General features: G+C 45.1%; 2 protein-coding genes across 13 annotated transcripts in view; one reads left to right on the plus strand and one right to left on the minus strand.

Annotated features, from left to right (window-relative positions):
* The window catches only part of Trpm3 (transient receptor potential cation channel subfamily M member 3), a 903,922-nt gene that overhangs the window by 878,047 nt on the left and 4,317 nt on the right, over positions 1 to 21,558 (plus strand). For all 12 annotated transcript variants that reach the window (XM_051146249.1, XM_051146245.1, XM_051146251.1 and 9 more), the window contains 3 exons: positions 13,569 to 13,719; positions 13,826 to 14,025; positions 17,809 to 17,941. In XM_051146249.1, coding sequence (XP_051002206.1) covers positions 13,569 to 13,719; positions 13,826 to 14,025; positions 17,809 to 17,941 — 484 coding nt within the window. The remainder of the gene's footprint in view (positions 1 to 13,568; positions 13,720 to 13,825; positions 14,026 to 17,808; positions 17,942 to 21,558) is intronic.
* LOC127190137 (single-stranded DNA-binding protein, mitochondrial-like) lies at positions 173 to 760 on the minus strand. Its single transcript, XM_051147168.1, has one exon. The coding sequence runs from the start codon at positions 758 to 760 to the stop codon at positions 251 to 253; it is 510 nt and encodes a 169-aa protein (XP_051003125.1). The 3' UTR covers positions 173 to 250.

Consider the following 21,558-nt stretch of genomic DNA (forward strand, 5'->3'; position numbering starts at 1 on the left):
ACAATGACCAGGCACTGTGGCGCATACCTTTAATCTCAGCACTTGAGAAACAGAGACTGGTAGATCTTTGTGAGTTCAAGGCTAGCATGGTCTATATAGTGAGTTTCAGGTTAGCCAGGGATACATAGCAAAATTCCCATCTTTTTTTTTTCTTATAGAAAAATGTTTAATCTTCATCTTTAAACTATAGACTATACATTATTTGGAAAGGAGACTATCCCAAACAATGATCAAAGAAGGATCATCTGTTCTATGCCTTTCCTTTTGTCTGGTCACTCAGAAATATGATGTTATCAGCTATGATTTTTGTTGCTTGCTGCCTCACATTATTTTTATCCATGTATTCACTGTAGTCCACTTCCACTTCCACAAATATACGAGCCCCCTTTTTCACATACTGATACACCACATCTCTGAGTCCTGGTTGAAACACTGATATTCTGTGCCACATTGTCTTTTGACTGATGTCACCCATTTGGTAAGCTTCATTGTCCCCTGATCGCCACATCTCATTTGTTGCTAGAGAAAATATTGTGACTGGGTTTTTACCTTCCACCTGTCTCATGACGGGGTCCTGACCTACTCGCCCAAGCAACTGAATACGATTCATAGATCTTTCAAGAACCAAACTGCTGGCTACTTCAGATTCATGCCTTACAAACTGATGAAATACCTGATGCGCAGCACCCGACTGTCCCCAACCAGAGGCTCCAAAATTCCCATCTTTAAAGAAGAAAATCTTCACTATTAGAAGTAGCATGGCTTGGTAGCTAAAGTGGTAAAATGATAGAACCTGGCATAATGGCACGTGCGTATAATCCCAGCAGTAAGGAGACTGAGTCAAGAGGACATCAAGTTCATGGCCAGCCTGGGATACAGACTGAGGCTCTGTTGTGGTAGTGTTGTTTGGTTGCTTGGTTGGCTTTCATTTTGCTTTAAAGATGATAGAAACTTAATCTGGGTGTGGTGGTACACACCTTTAATCCCGGCACTCGGGAGACAGAGGCAGGCAGACCATCCTGAGTTCGAGGCCAGCCTGGTCTACAAAGGAAGTCCAGGACAGCCAAGGCTACACAGAGAAACCTTGTCTCGAATTATATATATATAATTTTTTTAAAACGATGATAGAAACTTAGGTCTGAATTGGGTTGTTTAGCTGTGTATCATTGAACAAGTTCCTTAGCTGTTTTGCCTCAGTTTATTCATCTCTAAAACTGGCACAATAATAGTGCATACCTCATGTGCTTCCTCTCGTGTTTTAGCTGAAATTTATAAAACACACAAAACAATTCCCGGGACCAAACAAGTGCTTATTTATTATTGAATAGGATAAAGTTGTTGTTTTTGTTTTGTTTTTTTTTTTTTAATTGAATGAGGGGTTAAGAACTTCTAAAGTGTTTCTTGTTAGGTGTAGCCCACTTCATCTTCCTGATCTGACCTTGGCACCTTTGTAGAACTGTGTCAGTTGTTGTGATGATCAAATGAGGGGCAGATGGGAAAGCACCTGACCTAGAACCTGCCAGACCCTTCTGCAGGATGGTTATAAACACAAGTGCTTGCTAGTCTGTCACAGGGGCTTTCTGTGCATGAACTGGAAATGTTTGGTCAGACCCTTATCAACCCTGCTCCTTGAAAAATTCTAGAGAAGAACCTGTCTATCCGCCTCATACCTGTGTAAGTTGGCAAATCCTATCACAGCCCAGACAACAGTTTACATATTCACTTCATGGGACATTGGTTTTATGTCACCTTTCATGGAATTCCACCTTACATAGAGTTCTGACTACAGCCATGCACACGTGAGGTTCCTCTCTATCCTGTCAGTGAACTTGACTTGTTTTAGCTCTTTCCTTTGTGCGTCTCTCCACTCTCTGCTCCATTTCCTTGTGTTGCATGTGTTTCTAGAACCTAACAAAAAAACCTGAGCATTCACCGCCCTCCTTTTCCTAAACAGCTGTACAAGCTCACAGTCCCCGAGTCCTGTTCTATGAGACCGCAGCAAACAGCCTTTGTCCTGGGAAGAGGTAAAGGATGTCAGCACAAAAAGGCCAACTTGTTTCCTTTCTGTGCAGAACCCAAAAACCTGCCAGGTTTTACACCGCTTGTGGTTCAGTTTTAGGACGTTTCCCACAGCTCTATTCAGACCAACTTGGCCAAAGGAAACACTGTTCGTCCGCTCTTGTTCAGATAGGGAGCTGCTAAAGCATTAGCTTGTTAAAACTGTGTCGGCCAGGGTCTTAAAGAACGAGTGCGGACCAGCTCTCACACACCACCACTTTATAAGCTGGGGGTCTCTTTACAGTGGCAAATCGAAGCTATCTTGTTTCCCAGTGTTCTTACCAAATGTAATCAAGTGACTTGAATATATTAATATATAATTTCAGTAAACAGTCTCTTTCACTTTTTATATTTTGTATTAAAGCACTCCTATCTTCATGAAGAAGTCAAATAGTCATTTAAGTCTCTTGTATGTCATATGATGAGTCACACCATCTAGAGAATTTTCAGGCCCCCTGCTGGCTCCAGCTTCACACTGGTCTTCCTGCCTCAGCAAAGGTTAAGGCACTTAAGGATTTGCCTCTGCCTAGCCTTATTGTCCTTAGGCACAGCAGGTGCGCTGAGCAGTGTGTGTTGATGGTATAGAGAGACAAAAAGCCAGGCTGGGGTCCTGATGCTGTCAACAAGAACCATGCTCTCTCTCGTGCTGTGAGGTTTCCTCTATCCGTGAAAGTTCTTTCTGCTCAAATCAGACTAGAGACCAGCATTCTTCGGCGGACTGCTGCTTGGCCAAAAGGTGGGGAGAGCTGTGTGGGTGAGACCAACAGCTGTATGAGCTCTGCTCCTGTCTTCTGTTTGATATTTAGGTTTTGTTTTGAGATGGCTTCTGGCTCTGTGTGACCCACACTGCCTTCAAACTCAATGTCTAGCCAAGACTGCCCTTGAACTTGAAACCCTTGTACAAAGTGCTGGGGTCACAGGCACTTACCACCATGCCAGCTGCCACCTGTCACTAGCCTTGCTCTTTATGAGCGATCCTTGCAGACTATAGGGGACCAAAACAGGAATGAGCACAGAGGTGCCCCCTATTTTGTTAAGGGCATAGTGAACTACCAAAAAAAAAAAAACAAAACAAAACAAAACCTGAAGAGATGGCTTACCTAGGGCTGTAAAACCTTCAGGCAGAAGCATGAGTGGAAAATTCATCAGGTACTTGAATTAAACCCAGGATTACAACACAGGATGTTTTGCCTCCATGCCTGTCACCTCAGAACCTGCTTCGCTGAGGTCTCTCCAGAGGCCCCACGTGATGCTTTCTGCCCTTACCCCTTCCCTCTTCTCCAGCTGCTCCCCCAGCATGGCTTCGGGCACAGGGACCTTCCTGAACTCACAGCACACAGCAGGCAGGCTTCCACCTCAGAGTCTTTGCTGAGCAGTGCCTGCTGCGCGGAGCAGCCTTTCCTCAGCACCTCTCGGCCAACAGCCCCATCCAAGGCCAGTCTGTTCCTGTCATGTTCTCCCAGTGTGGCCTCTTGGCCACCTGTACCCACTCTAGAGCCTTCCTGCTCCAGGACCATTCACCTCCTTACACACTTCTCGGGTTCATTCATTATGCTCTTAATCCATGACCTCCAGCCCTCAGCATAGCCATCGCCTCCCCAGTGTAGAAGAGAGAGCAACAGAGGCCGTTAGTGTTTTCTTCACTGCTGTATCGCCAGCCTGCCTCCTACAGGAGCTCTGTAAATACTAGATGGATGGCCAAGGAAGCTCGGCACGCATCAACGTCATTATTAACAATGCCATTGCTAGCATCATTACCTCAGGCTCAAAGAGGGAGAGACTGAAGCTCTGACCTATGAGTGGACCCAAAGATACACAGCTGACAATGGCTGATTGAGGTCTCCACCTGAACCTGCCCAAGATGGCACACTGTGTGTAGCAACTTCAAAAAAGTATCTAATGAGACAGACCAGTAACAGATAGCTATCAAAACAAAAAAAAAAAAAAAAAAACAGATAGCTATCAAAACAGAGAACATAGGATGGGGTGGGTGTTGTGAATAGATAAGCTGGGGTGAACAGCAAAGAGTCCTACCTCCACTTGCCCTTTTTCTCACAACTCCACTTAATGGACAGTTGGACCTATTATTTTAATGCTTATTTTATTATTTTTATTATTTAATGACATATATCAATATTAGTCCCATGTATTAAGGTTTCCTGTCACCTACTTTATTCATTTTATTTATTTATTTATTTATTGTATATGAGTGCTTTATCTGCAGAAGAGGGCATCAGATCACATTATAGATGGTTGTGAGCCACCATGTGGTTGCTGGGAATTGAACTCAGGACCTCGGGAAGAACAGGCGGTGCTCTAAACCACTGAGCCATCTCTCCAGCCCCGTGTCACCTACTTTATTATAACAATAGTGGTGTTGATATTCAGCCTACATTTGGATGTCTATTACCAAGACCACAGCGAGTGCTGGGCACCAGCCTCGGAGCCTGCCAACAGCTGGTTAGGTTCAAAGCAGACCGTGAACTGCAGACTATCTGCCTTCTGAACTGCTGAAGCATCGTCAGTTGGAGGGGAAACAGCTCAAGGCATAAGAAGAAACCAACATGAGGAGACAAGGGGGTTGAGCTTGGCATCTGGTGTACAGAAGGGGAGCAAGGGACATAGAAAGGGAAGTGGCCAGAGGACGGGGACCTGGAGCAGGAGCCATGAGGATGAATGGCTTTCCTGCATTGTCGCTTACCAGGGAACGTGTAAATAATGTGGCAGGAACTCACGTTTGCTTATGTACATGAGCTGAATGTTAGGGACCATACTGATTGCTTCCACGATACCCCTCGAGTGGAGTCTGATGAGAGTCGATGGGAGCCATGGATCATTTCCGTGGTGCCATTATAGCCTTATGTCCCCTAAGGTGCATCCAGGCAAAGATGCGCCATCTGGCTCACTGCACTGAGCCTTCCAGGCACATGCAGGCCTGATGTTCTATTCCCAGTTTCTTTCTTACAGGACAGCCCTTCTTGAAGAGGGTTCTGGCTCAGCCCTCCTCAGATACCTTGATGAACACAGACTCACTATGGGTTTCAAGAAAAAAAAAAAAAAAAAAAAAAAAAAACACCATACAATCCCAATTTAAAGAGAGCAACATGCATTTCCCCCTCTGTGTAGCATGCAAGCTGAGCTCATGGAGCCTGTCAGGGGAAGCTCTCCATGGCCCAGGCAAAGAGAATTACGATCTGCTCTCTTACACCTATAATGGAAGAGAATGCTCAGTGCTCTGAAGTCAAGTGATAACTTGAGGAGGTGTGTCTGTGTGGTCTGTGTGTGTGTGCATGCACACGTGCACATGCGTGCATGTGCATGTGATGCTGAGGTAAGCCCTCAGTGAAACTGTGAATCAAGCAGTATTTATTTACATCTTTTCAACCTCCAAAGACCCCTTCTGCCTTCTCGTTTCTGGGCTCAGAGCACTCTGACAGTGCTTCTGCTCTGATGAACTACTAGTCCGAAACTCTTTCTCTCTAAGACACTAATGACACAAAGAAAAACATCGGTTGCAAGAAAACAAAACCACTCAAGCTAAGTAGAAGGAAGTGTGACTATGAGCCCAAGAGTGGATGCCACAGAGGCATTGGGGACAAGAATGCAGCATGGAGTGGGGCTGATAATGAAGCAGGAAGTGGCTTTACAGCATCTGCTGTTCTCGCTGCTCTCCAGCCTCTGCCCATGACTTAAGCCTCATCCTCCCTGGTTCTCTTTCCTCCATCTCCCATTCTCTCCTCCTTTCAGTTATCTTGCTTCACTCTTATGGGACCAATATGGCCTGGTTCTACCTGTCTTTTCAATTAAGTACCAGCCATTGTCTAGCTAAAATCTCTGCACTGCAGATTACCTTCTGAAGACCAAGTCTGATTAGCCGCTGGCCACTGGGCAGCAATAGGATGCATGCGTTCCAATCAGTTGTGACCTGAATTAGAGGTGGAAGTTTCTTAAGCCTGCCCCACCTGGGTACCAGTGGCAAAGTCTTTAACTCTTTAGGGCCATCCTAGTTTATAGTCACTTGCTATTTTCACAGTTTTAGCTTTGAGCTATTAGGAAATCAATTCACTATTCTAATCTAATGACTTAGCAGGTTTCCCAAACCTAGGTCTGTTGTGCATACAGTTGGGGTGTTCTGAGGTGGGGAAGATTCCATTTCGCTTCATCATAGAAAAAGAAAGGACTTTGTCATCTTAAAGGGCTACCTTTCCCCCACAATGAGTCAAGAAAAGTATCTGTAGACTCAATCATGCTAGAGAGCAAAGTAGCCCAAACTCCACGCTTTCACCCACAGCTCTTAGTGAATTTACCAGCCTGTGTGCTAATTCAATGGTTTTTCTTGCCTTGGCTGCCAAGGGATCAACTACCAGCCCATCCAAAGCAGCATCAGCTCAGACAACAGAAGCATGTAGGAGCCTCTAGAGGCTTCATGTGCATGTGTCCCTGCCTCAGACTGGCTAGTATAAGCATGGTTGTCGTGGTGATGGTTGGGGTAGAAGGATGGAAACAGAGGCACACAGGGCTATCTCAAAGTCCTTTGTGGGTTGCAGGGACAAATATCCCATTCACCAAAGTGACCAACATGACCACATTCAGAATCAAAGGGCAAGGAAACAGATTCCACATGATGAGAACTCCACAGCCACTTGGCAAAGGAGCTTGGCTACAGGAAAAGAAGGAAATTGGGACCGTTGAGACAATCAAACTCTATGTCACAGCCCTAATCATTGGTTTGAACAACAGCCTCCTGTGGATCTTCAGCTTTCCCTAGGGAGACTGGTATGCAACTATCCTGATAGGAATTCCTAAAAGCATAACAATGAACTACCAACGTTGGAATTTTGAAGCTCTTTCCAAAAACAGCAAACAAATGACAACTTCTATGTAGGCTATCAAGAACATACATAGCACTGAGATGATAGAAGAATTGAATTCTCTTCCCTCTCTGCCCCAGAACAGCCGTCAATATACCCACACCATACCTAGGTCTGGAACATCCTGCTTTCCAAGTCATTAGATTAGATTTCTGAACAGCTCAAAGCTAAAACTATGCTAATAGCCAGTGACTATATACCAGGATGGCCCTAAGGAGTTAAAGACTGTGTCACTGGTACCCAGGTGGGGCAGGCTTAAGGAAAGCACAGTTTTTCTTGGAATTATGGAGGGAGACAGACAATGTTAGGAACAGATGAAGTTAGGACATCATCTAATTTGGCATTTCCCAACATTTAATCAAGCATGGTCTCTGTTTGGCAACCTCTATTCTGTTCCTTGTAATTTTTTCAACTGAATCACTTTTTAAAACTCAATTTACGTAAAAAAAAATATATCATGGCCATAAGTTGAAAATGACTATGATTTGATGTAAATTGAAGGTAATCATAAAAGAAGCAAAAGGAAAACACCACACTGTTATGAAATTCTTGGCAGATGCTTAAGCCTGTCTCAACTTTACTGGAAAGAGGGGGTTAGTGAGGGGGGTGTTAAGCAAACACTAACCTCAAGCTGACAGTGTCTTCCTGATGCAGTCAGGAAGGATTGACAAGTCTTGAAAAGGTCATTTTCTAACCATCTGACTCAATTCTAGTCAATGCTTTGTTCTCATACCCTAAAATTATCACGGACTCCCTGGTCTGTGGAGGTGGCACCTCTGGGGGGAAATCAACAGTTTAGCTCCCTTTGTTCACAGATGCAAGACTCGAGGCTTCCTGACAGTTTCTAATGGCTGCCACTGTGCCGTGTCATGAGCAGTCAGTGCCTCTCTAGCAGCTGAGTTAGAGACTTGGATTTGAGGAGGAGCCTTAAGGGAGACAAGAAATACAAAGAGCTAAGGATGGCCCTGTGCCTTGTCGTCATCATTGACCATACTGTCAAGAGTGTTATCTAGTGAAGGATTCCAAAGTAACACCTTCGCTGAAAGGGAAAGAATATACACAGTAATTAGCACTGGCTGCCATGAGTGCTGGATGGGTGGGAGGGCTGGTTGGCTTTGGAGAGTTAACCAGCAGCAGACAAAGTAAGATCTTCCATTGTTCTGGACAAAGACTTTGGGAAAAAAGTTCTATTTTTTTCCCTCTGTCTTTTTTTTTTTTCTATCATGAGAGTTTTCCATAGTAGGTTATGGTAGCATTGGTTAAAGCTAGCAGTAAACAGGAAAACACTCAGACTCTGACCAGGCAGTAGCATCAGCGTTGCACTTGGAGAAATGCATGGCACCGCGTCCAGATGTCTAGTGTCACCATGAAGAGAGTGACACCTGCCTGTTTAGCACCTGCACATGCCAGGTAGTGCCCAGGAAGCGTGTTCTTGAGTTTGTTAAACAAGAGACAGAAAAATTCTGGTCTTAGAGCTTATATTTTAGGCAGGATGCTGTTGACTCTTTATTTCTGATTAGGTTCTCCATAGTTCAGGGCTGAGGATTGAACCCAAAGTCCTTGTCATGCTAAGCAAGCACTCTTAGTTACCATAAAGGTTCATGGGAGCAGCTCCAACCACTGGAATGCTGTTCCACAATGTACGGGAGTATTCACAGCCCACATACCCTGGCCAGATTGTGACTAGCTCCTCAGTGTGTGCCAAAGGCCAATTGTCCATTTCTGCCTATGAATGCATCATTAGAAGAATGGGCACTTCCAGGTTCTACTACGTGATGTGTCAGTGTGACCCATATAGGCAAAGCATGGGGATCCCTTCAAATTGAGCTGTAACCATGCAGATGTAGCAGTTACAGCCAAATTTCTCTTCTGCACCGATACTCGCCCTGTGCTGCCACTTCTAGAACTCACTTTCTTTGCTCCAAGGGTTGCTGGCTATGTCCAAGTATCTGGCCAGTTCTTCAGACTTGTATCTACTCCCCTTGGATTTTGTAACAGTCCATATTGTCAGTCTCCAAGGCCACAGACAAAAGTTTAGTTCTATCAGAGTAGACCCATTAAGTTGTTTCCTGCTTTGACGAAGAAAGAAAGCAGCTCAACCTCTGCTCTGGCTCCTAAAACTTCCACACTGATTCAGCCTCAGTGTCGGGTCAGATGCTACGCCACTGGGTACCACTTCCACTCTTTCTGTGATATTCCAAGGCTTTAAATATGAACATGTTGTTTTATTGACTATGGATGGGGAAATGGTAATTCTATCGGCTGGTGCACCTCCACCAAGGTTTTACTATATATGGTGAATCTCAAACACACAAGCTTCCTCCCATCTCAGCCTCGCTGGTGCTAGGATTATGTAGATGCACCACCATACCTACCTACAGTCAGGTGTCTTTATTACAGGTGATAATGACCCAATTAAAACTGACTTTGGAGAAACAAAGTATATGGTTCATGCAACCGGAGAGGGCTGAAGTGTCAGTTGCCCATCCATTTCAGTTCTTCATGATGTCCCCCTTAGCCAGACCTTTTCTACTTGACAGTCTTACATTTTGTTGTAAATAGGGGGAAGGGAAAGCACAGGAGTCCACAGGGGATAAACAGAATGTTCTTTTTGGTTTTTTTGGGGTTTTTTTTTTTGTTTTGTTTTTTGTTTTTTGTTTTTTGTTTTTTTTTAATTTATTCTTGTTACATCTCAATGTTTATCCCATCCCTTGTATCCTCCCATCCCTCCCCCCCCCCATTTTCCCATTATTCCCCTCCCCTATGACTGTTCCTGAGGGGGATTACGTCCCCCTATATATTCTCATAGGGTATCAAGTCTCTCCTTGGCTACTTGCTGTCCTTCCTCTGAGTGCCACCAGGTCTCCCCCTCCAGGGGACATGGTCAAATGTGAGGCACCAGAGTACATGAGAAAGTCGTATCACACTCTCCAGTCAATTGTGGAGAATATTCTGACCATTGGCTAGATCTGGGAAGGGGTTTAAAGTTTACCTCCTGTATTGTCCTTGGCTGGTGCCTTAGTTTGAGCGGGACCCCTGGGCCCAAATCTGCCTATCATATTGTAAACAGAATGTTCTTATTCGAGGAAAGAGCAATGGATGGGGAGAGAGGGCTAGAATCTGCAAACATCTACTGCAGGGACTCTACTGAGTGTCACTGACAAAGATGAAGACGACAGCATGCCACTTTGTACAACACTGGTAGTGACTAACTCGTGTTTGCAAAAGTATTGGGAGAAAAGGGACCCAAAAGCAAAGTGAGAAAAGTAGGAAGGGGGAGACACAGTGATAGCACCCAGCCCCGAACCTCTAACCCTCCATCCATGTCACATGTACATATCCCTGGGGACTTTCCCAACAACTTGCTCGTATCATAGGACCATTGAAATAACTAAGCCTCCTTCCTAATAATTGCTGCATGTCAGGTCTGTAAGGCACCCTGTTCATCTCCATTAGTGGTTGACATCTATGTGTCTGAGTTATTGCACTTTCTAGTGCCGACAAATACTCAAAACACGAACGTCATTAGCAGCCCTCATGGAGCAGTGCTTTGTACTAACTGCTGCCTATAAAGCTCACATCATCTTTGCTATTACCAAATCAAGGCTGCCTCTTCATGATTCACTTTTATTATCATTATCACCGTCACACGGAACATGTAACCCATTTATGCTGCACTTCTTACTCTAGAATCTAGACCAGCTATTCTCAACCTGAAGGTTTTGACCCCTTTGGGGGTCGGTCACATGTCAGATATCCCACATATCAGTTATTTACAATATAATTCACAACAGTGGCCAAATTACAATTGTGAAGTAGCAACGAAATAATTTTATGGTTGGGGAGTCATCACAGCATGAGGAACTGTATTAAAGGACCGCAGCGCCAAGAAGTTTGAGAGGTTCTACATGATGCTCTTCGAACTGGCCTGACACCTACACTGCCTGACTGAACCAAGCTAGCATGACTCGCAAGGTGCTCAAGAGATTTCTTTACTCAGTCAACCAACACTGACTGTTTTGGGGGTACATGAAAACCTGCTGTGTATATGTGCTTACCCAAAAAGAGGGTAGCTTTGAAGAACAGTGCTCCATTGGGAATCTTAGGTATGGTACAGACAAGGAATTAAGCAATGGCAGCAGTGCAAGAGCCGTAAGACAAACAGCACAGGTGTTAGGAGCCTAAGGATTTGACCAGTCCACTCCTGGCTGGAGGGTAGAAAGTAGGCTGCTAGGGATGCTGGGAAGAGAAGAGATATACCCTGGGTAAAGCTTGGGATTGGGGCTAAGTTATCAACAGGGTTTATGGAAGCAACAAACAATTTTGGCTCAGAATCAGGAAGCAAAAGGGAGACTAGACTTCTAGGAACTATAAGAAACTTAGTCCAGGCTGTGCCTTTAGGGAGAAGTGAGAAGAGACAGGCCTAGAGAGCCACCTGCAGAGTTTGGACAGCCCTATCAGTGCCTATCCTTTCAAGAACATCTTACAAGGCTGACTTGGGTGGTCATAATATCCAATCTATGTCAGTAACAAGATTGTGCCTCCTAGAAAACACCCCATTCCCACATCCAGTATCTGGCATACAGAGACAAAAACGAGTGCTTTGGCCTCCTTATCCCAGCCATAGTATCAGAGACTTGGTGGCCTGATGCTAATAAAGCCCTTCCTAGCTGCAAAAGTATGTTTTAAAATTTAAAAAAAAAAAAAAAAAAAAAAAAAAAAGATCACGTAGGTGTGTTGGAGAGATGGCTCAATGGTTAAGAGCACTGATTGACTGCTCTTCCAGAGGTCCTGAGTTCAATTCCCAGTAACCACATGGTGGCTCACAACCATCTATTTTAAAAAATCAGTTATTCAACAACTAGAGCAACTGACAAGGAGGGTTAAGAAGAGGCATCTTGTCTATGACTCCATGGGGCTTCTGGCTCAATTGTCTGGGCAAGTACTGGATGTTAGTAGCGTTTTCTGGCTGCTAGGTGAGCCCTGGGTATTCAGAGCTGAGAACCTCTGCAGAGCGCAATGCCTGGTAGAAGGAGTTCTGGAGAAGAATGGGTCCCCTTGCTATACTGCTCAAGCCTTGTAGATTCTGGGTGCTCATGCAACCCCTCCTGCAGATCCTCAGCAGTAGCCTATGGAAACTGCTGAGGCTTCTTGAGGTGCTCTTACTTGCTGCTAACAGACAGATATAAAGTTACCCTGTTCTAAGGCCAGTGTAAAGCAGCTGGAAAGGAAAGGCTGTCTCACCTGCCCCCTACCACCTACCTACAAGCAACATCTGGCTCTTTGGGGGTTTGAGTGAGAATGGCCCCCACAGGCTCATATCTTTGAATATTTGGTTTCCAGTTGGTGGAACTGTTTAGAAAGGATTAGGAGGTGTGGCCTTTTTAGAGTCATAGGTATGGCTTTTTTGGAGGAGGTGTGTCACTGGGGCTGAGCTTTAAGGTTTCAAAAGCCCACAACAGACCCAGTCTCACTCCTCTCTCTGCCTGTTGCCTGTGAATCAGATGTAAGTTCGCAGCTCCTGCTCCAGTACCATGCCTGCCTGCCTGTTGCTATGCCCTCCACCATGGTGGTCATGGACTCACCCTCTAAAACTGTAAGCAAGCCCCCAATTAAATGCTTACTTTTGTTAAGTTCCCTTGGTCACTGTGTCTCTTCACAGCAATAGAACAGTAACATAGACAGGCTCTATAAGCCACACTGTGGAGGGCTATAAAGTATTATCTGGCACCCACACCTCCCTTCCCCTTCCACTTACCTGGAAACTCCAAGCTGGTCTCATTAGCATATTACTTCCGCTCACCCACTCTGACGCATCGCCTTCCTTCTTGTTCCCACCCCCACATCACCCTGAACACCCCTGCCTTTGCCATTTAGTCTCTAGAGTTAGGCTTTATGTCTTGTGCCTGAAATGCACATATTTGGAATGAAAATGTGGTTGGTGTGCTTTTTATAAACAAGTAGCTGTGGGCTCTGGGGTTCCTCCCTGTTACCCCAATTCCTATTATCCTCCTCATCCATCAGGGACACTGAGTAACAAGCTCTCTTGGTGCTTCCCAGGGTGCTGCCCTGCACTGTTCCTTCTGTACTGAGACAGCAAATCATTGGCCAAGGTTGTGGATTGTTTCTCACAGCAATTAACAGTTGCCCCTGGTGTTAATTTCTAATCAATAGCCTGCCATGCTTGGCTCCAAGCGGTCCGCTGGAGTCCTCTACAGCACATTTTGAAAGTAACTTGCCAGGAGGTAGGACTCTGGCCCTGGCTCCTCCAAAAGCCCTCACCAAGCAGCTTAGGAACACCAAATGCCCCCTCTCCACTGCCAGGGGCCAAGGGACTGAGGAACCAGGCAGGTGGCTCTAGACACTTCTTGCAGTCTGATGACAGATTGGGGACACAGGTAGAACTGCCTCTCCTCAAGAGTGGTGGCCCTTTGAATATTCATGAAGCTCTCATTTTCTTATTTTGGCTTTTCTGAAACTCTTGGTGTTTGAGGTGGCTGTATTTTTCTTCCATTTAAACCCCTCATTTGAATGTCTCTTGCTCTCCTCCTCCCCCCTCCACCTCACCTGACCCCGCCTTTTTCAGTTTAAATCAAATAGCCATGGTTTCTCATTTCTTACCTGTGTCACTTCCTCTAGCTCCCTGCGGACAGAATGAGACTCGAGAGGATGGCAAGACAATCCAGCTGCCCCCATGCAAAACAGGAGCATGGATTGTACCAGCCATCATGGCCTGCTATCTCTTGGTGGCGAACATCCTTCTGGTCAACCTCCTTATTGCTGTCTTCAAGTGAGTTGCTGCTTGTTCGGGCATACAGGTGGATGGGCGGGCAGCAGGGAGCAAATACTTCAAAAATGAAGGCTTGTTTGTCATGTGACTCTCTGGTCTGTTTCAGCAACACATTTTTTGAGGTAAAGTCGATATCCAATCAAGTATGGAAATTTCAGAGGTACCAGCTCATCATGACTTTCCACGAGAGGCCAGTTCTGCCTCCACCGCTCATCATCTTCAGCCACATGACCATGATATTCCAGCACGTGTGCTGCCGGTGGAGAAAGCACGAGAGTGACCCGGATGAAAGGGACTACGGCCTGAGTGAGCTGCGAGCCGGCACCTGCAGCCGGAAGTTCCCAGCAATTCTCATAGTCAGTCAGGCAGGATCCGTGCCTCCTTGATTCTCCTGCCTCAGGCATAGTTAGGGGGATGGGACAGGGACATGCTTGATGAGATAAGAGATAGAAGGAAGACAGTACAGCATGAGCTGAAGCCAGAATTCTTAGCCACTTCTTAGTAAGAGAAAAGCCCTTCTGCATACACTGCTTCCAAGGATCCCATTGTAAATTAACCACATTAATATGCACCAAGTGCTATATTAGATATAATTTTTAAACAGTGTAGCCTAAGTTTTATTCTTCCATGCTCGCTTCTGAGACGATCACTACTCCAGATCTTAATGTTTTCTAAGCCTTCCACATTGTTCCTATATGATTTTTGGAAAATGAACCTTGCTTTCAAAGCACAGAACAACTGTCTTTCTACCAGCCACCAGCCACCACCCACCTCCTAGCCCTGTGGTGCTGAAGGGAAGCTTGGCTGGCATTGAGCTGGAACAGCTCCTCACTGCGTATGAATGTGTGACTCATTGCAGGGGACTTAACATATCCATCTCTGCACATTAAGTACCAATGGCTCCTGCAGGCTCCTAAATGCCCCCTGGGCACAAACTCTGCAGAGCTGCTGGAAATGCAGTGACTTACAGACAATCTACTGTGATTTTTCCAAATGTGCCAAGTCTACATCTACATTAAATCCACAAACAAAAACATCGGGCTGGTGGTCCAGTAATCTCTACCTCTGGCTCATGAGGTACCAATATACCCATGGCATAACCAGAGTTTCTTAGTCAACTGTTTTTCTAAACCTGAAGCTCTTAGTGATCTCGGTGACTAAGCAATGGCCAACTTTTTTCTAGACATTCAAATCAGACATTTGGGAAACCTGGCTACTCCATTATGAAACACAAGTTTAGGCAAACAGGAAGCTGGGAAACCCTGAAATATTGTCCTCAAATCATGCCAGCATGGTCAAATGCTAGGCAAGGAATGCTGTCCTGATTACTACGCTGCAATCAGTGACCCCAGAGGTCAACTCAGGGCTCCCAGTCAGTTTCAATAAAGCCGGAGCATTTGTGATAGAAAGTTTTGCTTAGCTATAGAGAGCACCAGATGAGTAGAAGGAAACACAGTACAGGCCAGGGGGCTGGGTGAGTTATTTTTAATCATCGCTGTGACCAAATACCTAAGGAAAGAAACTTAAAGAAATAAAGATACTTTCCATATTTCATAGTTTATAGGGCACCATTTATTATAGCCAGGAAGGCCTGACGGTGATGAGTCTTTATAGAAGTGGGAGTATGACCTGAGGGATCAGAAAGCAGGAAAAAAACAAATCAGCAACCTGGCCAGGCTATGAACCTCATAGACCATCCTCAATGACCCATGCAGACCTCACATACCCTAAAACTGTATCACCCTCTGAGGACAAGCTCCTCAAACACATGAGGCTCAGGGCCATAGTTTGTGCTCACACTGCAGCAGGGGCAGTCCAGAGACCTGTTTCTACTTTAGACCCCCCTTTCATAGGCCTAGAGTACGGAGAACGCCTACCATACCAACCTCATCTGTGTGGCTTGGCTTGGTTGTCTTTTGTTTGTAAGGCAGGGACTTTATGTCTCTAAGTAGCCTGGAACTCCCTGTATAGTCCAGCTGGCACCATAGAAGCAATTCACTGCCTCTACCCCACAAGTGCTGGAATTAAAGGCGTGCACCACCACACCCAGCCATATTCATTGTTTTCTTATTTTCAGCCAGAGTAGTATTGGATATATTACCAGTTCCCTGGACATGTGGCAGGGAGGAGCAGGTGACAGACTTCTCAGTGACTTCCTTCTCACAGGAAAGATCTTGAAAATGTGACAGGGTGAGAAGAGTAAAGAGCACAGAGAGAGGCCCTGCATGTATCTCCCCGTCAGGGAAAAGTGAAGTACTCACCATCAGTCTATAGCTGTCATTAATGATTCCAGAGCACTGTCAAGTTCTTGCAGAACTTCAGAAACAGTAAACATGGAGATATATGGTAAAATCTGACACAGTAATAGATTTCTTAAAGAATATATATATATATCAGTATAGGTCTGGGGATTTGGCTCAGTCTATAAAGTGCTTTTTATGCAAGCATGAGGCCCTGAATTGGATGTAGAACATCCACATAAATGCCAGGCACAGAAACAGCAACACACACACACACACACACACACACACACACACACACACACACACACACACACGGGGGTGGGAATCTCAAAGCTTGTAAGTATTAGGTCTACTCCTTTGGATCTTAGAAACATCCCTAGCAGAGGGCAGCATGGATCTTTGGAACTGGAGCTGAAGTCTATACATGGCCTCTCTCCTTTTTGACCCTAAAGTTCAAGGCTCTGTGTAATTTCATGACCACATCTCAGGCATGCCTATCTGGCACAGCTGTCTCTCCCCTCAGGAGCTTGACATATTTGAAAAGTGCAGCCTGACTTCTTGTGTTTTCTATATTTTCAGTGGCTTTTACAGTCATGTTTTACAGCCTCCAGCAAGTTCTAACCAATGTTCCTAGGCAAGCAAGAGTGATCTAAAGAAACAAAGCCTCAAGGAGCTAAGCCTCAGACCTCCAACCACTTGAACCAATGCCTATGACATCTCAAGGTCCCGGGATGAGAAAGACGTCCTGATTTGGGAAATTTCCAAAACAACTTCTTGCCCTAGCCCTGTTCCAGAAACCATTCAAAGGCTCACAGTTCCATCAGACTTCTGTTGCTGTAGGAGTGATGGAGATGGCTCCCTTCTCTTAGCAAAAAAACAAAAGAAAAAAGAAACGAAAAGAAAAGAAAAAGAAAACAGAATAACAATAGCACAAATAAAGGAGGCCACTTTTTCTTACATAACAGAAAGCGAGGTGATGGTCTGGAACTCAGCATGGCTCACTGAGGTCAAAGACCCAGACTTCTTCTAATTTTCATGTCAGCTATTCTTTTTCTGTAATTTTGTTTTCAAGGTGACAGAACAGTTGCTGAGCCTCCAGTTATCAAATGTCTATGTTGAAGTTAAGAAAAAGAAAGGAAGCTGAAAAAGTATAGAAAGAACATATCTCTCTGTCTCTTTGTGTCTCTCTCTCTCTCTCTCTCTCTCTCTCTCTCTCTCTCTCTCTCTCTCTCTCTCTCTCTCTCTCTCTCTCCTCTCAATCAGGCAAGCAAAATCTCTCTGGCACACCACCCTACAATACACTTCTTTTATTTCTTGGTCAAAACTCAGTCTTGTGGTTGCTAATAATTTCAAGGATGACTAGAAATGAGCGTTGTTGGCTTTTCTGTCTCTGAAGTAGAGGTGGGGGTAGGCGGCAGGATAGGGAAAGAATGGGGTTGAACAGAGACGATCAATCAATAACATCAGCGTGTCACAGTACACAGCCCAGGAAATTTGGAGCCTTTAAGAAACATCCATGCTCCCAGTTGCTTGCTTTCTTCAAGTTCTCAGTCCTGCGGCTTCCTTAATTAAGCCCAGCTTCTGCGGTAGCCAGGTATACCCAGGTGGACCCCAGAGACCACAGGATTCAGCAGCTCAGGAAGGAGCTGGTGATTTGAGTGGCCTAATTAGATTTGGATTCCGTCTGGAACTCACAACAGAATCTGGGCGACTTTTCCCCCAGCCTGGATTTCTTTAAAGCTGTCATTAGGCCACAGACCAGATGCCGTCGCGGTCCCTGCTCTGTCTCATGGCTCTCTCTCCCCACCCCCACCTCACCCCCACCCCCACCCTCCACCCCCCACAGAACTCTTCATAACTGATGACGAGCTCAAGAAAGTGCATGACTTTGAAGAGCAGTGCATAGAGGAATATTTCCGAGAGAAGGACGATCGCTTCAACTCGTCCAACGATGAGAGGATACGGGTGACGTCAGAGAGGTGTGTACCCGGGGCCCCGGTCCCACACAGATGCTTCCTGCCACAGCCCAGGCAACCAGCTGAATTGTCCTCACATCTCCAAAACACAGACCTCTTATGCTTATCCTTACTGCCCAAGAAAACACGGGCCTTCTGAAAGAACAGGACACTTCTTGTTAAGTCAGCAGACCAAAGTCCCAGACTTAGAGATTCTGGGTCTTTCCAGGGGACAGTGAGAGCTTCAAACTGGACATGGGACTTGGTGAGTCTGGGATAGATCTGGCTTGGACCAGAAACTGGAAAGTTTTGTCCTAGACAAAAAGTCCAACCGAGGCTTTTCAACAAGCTTGTGTTTCATACTAGCGACATTAAGCACTAAGAGTGCTAGTTAAGAATTCTTACCTAGAAGAAGCCCTGTTTGGCTTCTGTGAGTGTTTCCTGGACTCTAGATAAGCAAGAGCAAGGGTTCTGTCAATCAGTGAGAATAATGATTGGTATTTTTCCATGAATTATTTTTTTAATAAAACAAGATTAAAAACAAAGAAGTTAGTACAAAGTTTTCTATCCAGATTTTTTTGTTGTTGTTGTTGTCATTGTTATCACTGATCAAATGGCTTTGAGAGCCAAGAGACCCATAAGAAAAATCTCCTACTCAAACATGAGTACCTGGGCTCTTGTGGCTACACCAAATCACAGGACAGGCATGGCCTCATGTGCACCAGTTACCACAGTGCTGTCAGGCCGGAGAGGGTAGGATCCCTGGGGCTTGATTAACTTAAAAATATGCAAGCTCCAGGTTTACAGAGAGACCCTGCCTCAAAAAATAAGGTGCAACACACACACACACACATACACATGAGGGGTGTGTGTGTGCAGAATCTTTGATATCTAACAGCTCTAGATCTAGGCAAATGCTACTACATTTTCTTGTGCCTCTTACATTACAATAGACCAATAAAACCACCATTCCAAGCTAGTATATTCATAACCCAGTATTTGGAAGTAGTGTTCATAAGAACACTCCAAGAGTGTCACAAAGAACTGGAATAACTACACTTTGACTGTTTATTCTATAAAAACAGAAAGAGCAAATTGTAAATCGTGTAGAAGACATAGTAGATTAATGACTGCAGTCAGTGTGATGGGGGCTTCAACAATTTGAGTAACTCACTTCTAATGTTCATGAAATGACACTTTGTGTGCTTGCATGTGAGATTTCTTATTAATTGTGTAGAAATCACCAAAAAATGCAATTTTTAAAGTCTCTTGCTCTTTTTTTAAAGAATGCATAATATATACATAGGTATAGTCACATATGCCAACGAGTGGTTTTATCCATAGGTACCAAGCCAATATTAATAAAGTTTAAAGCTGTGCACAGATTTTATGCACATCTGCCACTACAAAACAGAAAGATTTGTGATATGTTGTAAAGTAGTTCTTTGGCAAACAGAGGAAGGAACTGAAATTCTGAATATCTCTCTTTCTCTCTCTCTCTCTCTCTCTCTCTCTCTCTCTCTCTCTCTCTCTCTCTCTCTCTCCTCTCTCTCTCTCTCTCTCTCTCTCTCTCTCATTCTGAGGCCTTGGAAAGCTGTTTGTGAATGGACATACAGCCATGTGCTTCCAGCAAATTGTGCCATGTGGGACTATTACCATAGCGGAGACACATTTCTTCAGCATATGTTTTCAAGCCTTTGAAATGCTTTTTGAATTCAGAAAAACCATAGGTCTAGGAGGCAAAAGGGCAAGAGTTGAGAGGCATGTTAAGATGCCGAGAAGGCTTCGCCTCTCTGAGGAACTGTGGTCATGAGGCCCCGATGTCAGCACTCATGAATATACTGTGACCACGTCAACAACTCCTTCTGTGAAACCCAGGAAGGGACCAGAGTCTCTCACTCCATGTCAGCAAACCCTGCAAGCCTCCTCCTTCCCCAACCTGGCAGGGTAGCTCCTCAGAGTGTGAGTGAGCTGAGAAGGTGCCCTGGATGCAGAACAGAGCAGAAGCCTGCCCTCCTGGTGCATTGGCAACTGAAGGACTAGGCCCAAACGACCAGCACGGCCTCCTCAGCAAACCCAGGGCTGGGAACTCAGGCCTCATTGCGCTTCTGTGGCTTCTGTTTGCAGTTCTGCTGTGGTTATTATTGGGTTCTTTGCATTTCTAAGAAAACCAAAAACTAATATTTTCCAACAATGAAACAGTATGCAGCACAACAGAAATGCCTCAAAGATGCATTGGGAATCCACCGAGAGACCAGGCATTCATACTCGCTGGCTCAGTATCCTCCAGGGTATCCTTTCTGAAGGCAGTAGCAGGTGTCTTCACCTGCTTCATTCACAGCCTCTTAATATAGACAAAAAGAGCTGAGAACAAAGAACTTGCACACACATGTGTCTATATGTAGAGACATCAGCAGAGATGCCTACGGTTGTGTTTCATTGTTGATTGTGCACAGTCCATATAACAAAGAATATTATATAATCCTCCCCTTGTGTTACACAACCCGACTGCAGAGATTTGAAAGTAGAAGCACAGAGCATGTGCCACCTCTCATCTCCTCTGTGCCCTCTTGTCATCACCTTCTGAGTTAATCTGAAGTGAGCATCTCTCTAGGTGGAGATGTGAGTGATGGAAAGCTAAAAACAGGCTCCTTTCCAAAGGACATCGTGATTTCCACCATGACCTTCTTTCTCTGTTTAACTTAGTCACTGTCTGTTTCTGTCTCCTTTGGGATTCCTATTGATTCATAAATTCTTATCATTGCTGTCTGCATTCTATTGCTTAAGCTATTCGACCAGAGCTTAAGTGGCCACAGCCATGACTGAAAAATTTTGGTGGGCTGTGTCTGTTTGCACATGCATATGTGGAGGTCAAAGGGCAACTTGCAGGAACAGGTTCTCTGTTCTACCATGTATATCTCAGGGATCAAACTCAGATCATCAAATTTGTGGCCCATGCCTTTGCCTGCTGAGCCATCCCACTGGTCCCGAACTTTTCAAGGAAAAAAAAAAGAGTAAATTTAAAGAAAACTATCTAGTAATTTTGACCCTAGGTCCTTCTTGGATTGTAGCTTGTACATTAAGCTCCTTGCACTTAGGTCCAGGCCCGCATCATTAAGCTGTGAAGTGGTTTCCAGAATGATGGATGAAAATGGATTAACACAAGCCCTCACTGCATTCTACAAGACTTAACATACCAACCACCCAGAGGTGTAGAGAGCTGGTGAGAATTGGTTAAAAATAGCTCTTGAGCTGGTTATGGTATGGCACAACTTTAATCCCAGGACTCAGGAAGCAGAGGCGGACAGATCTTTGTGAGTTCAAGGTCAGCCTGGTCTACAGAGCAGGTTCCAGGACAGCCAGAGTTCCATCGACAGACCCTGCAAATATATTTTTCAGCCCCTCTGCAGCTGGCTTCCAGCTCCAGTTCTCTCTGTGCACAACTGTGCCTCCAGCTCCAGTTCTCTCTGTGCACATCATCTGTGCCCCCAACTGCAGTTCTATCTGTGCACATCTGTGCCTCCAACTGCAGTTCTCTCTGTGCACATCTGTGCCTCCAACTGCAGTTCTCTCTGTGCACATCTGTGCTGCTCTGCTCTGAGGGCTCCCATCAGACTTTTCCCAGTATTCCTGGAGAGTTT

Source organism: Acomys russatus, chromosome 5 (genome assembly GCF_903995435.1).
Source record: "Acomys russatus chromosome 5, mAcoRus1.1, whole genome shotgun sequence".
Taxonomy (NCBI): domain Eukaryota; kingdom Metazoa; phylum Chordata; class Mammalia; order Rodentia; family Muridae; genus Acomys; species Acomys russatus.

Excerpts from the sequence above, each read along its gene's own strand:
- LOC127190137 (XM_051147168.1), bottom strand. The coding sequence starts at position 760 with ATGCTACTTCTAATAGTGAAGATTTTCTTCTTTAAAGATGGGAATTTT.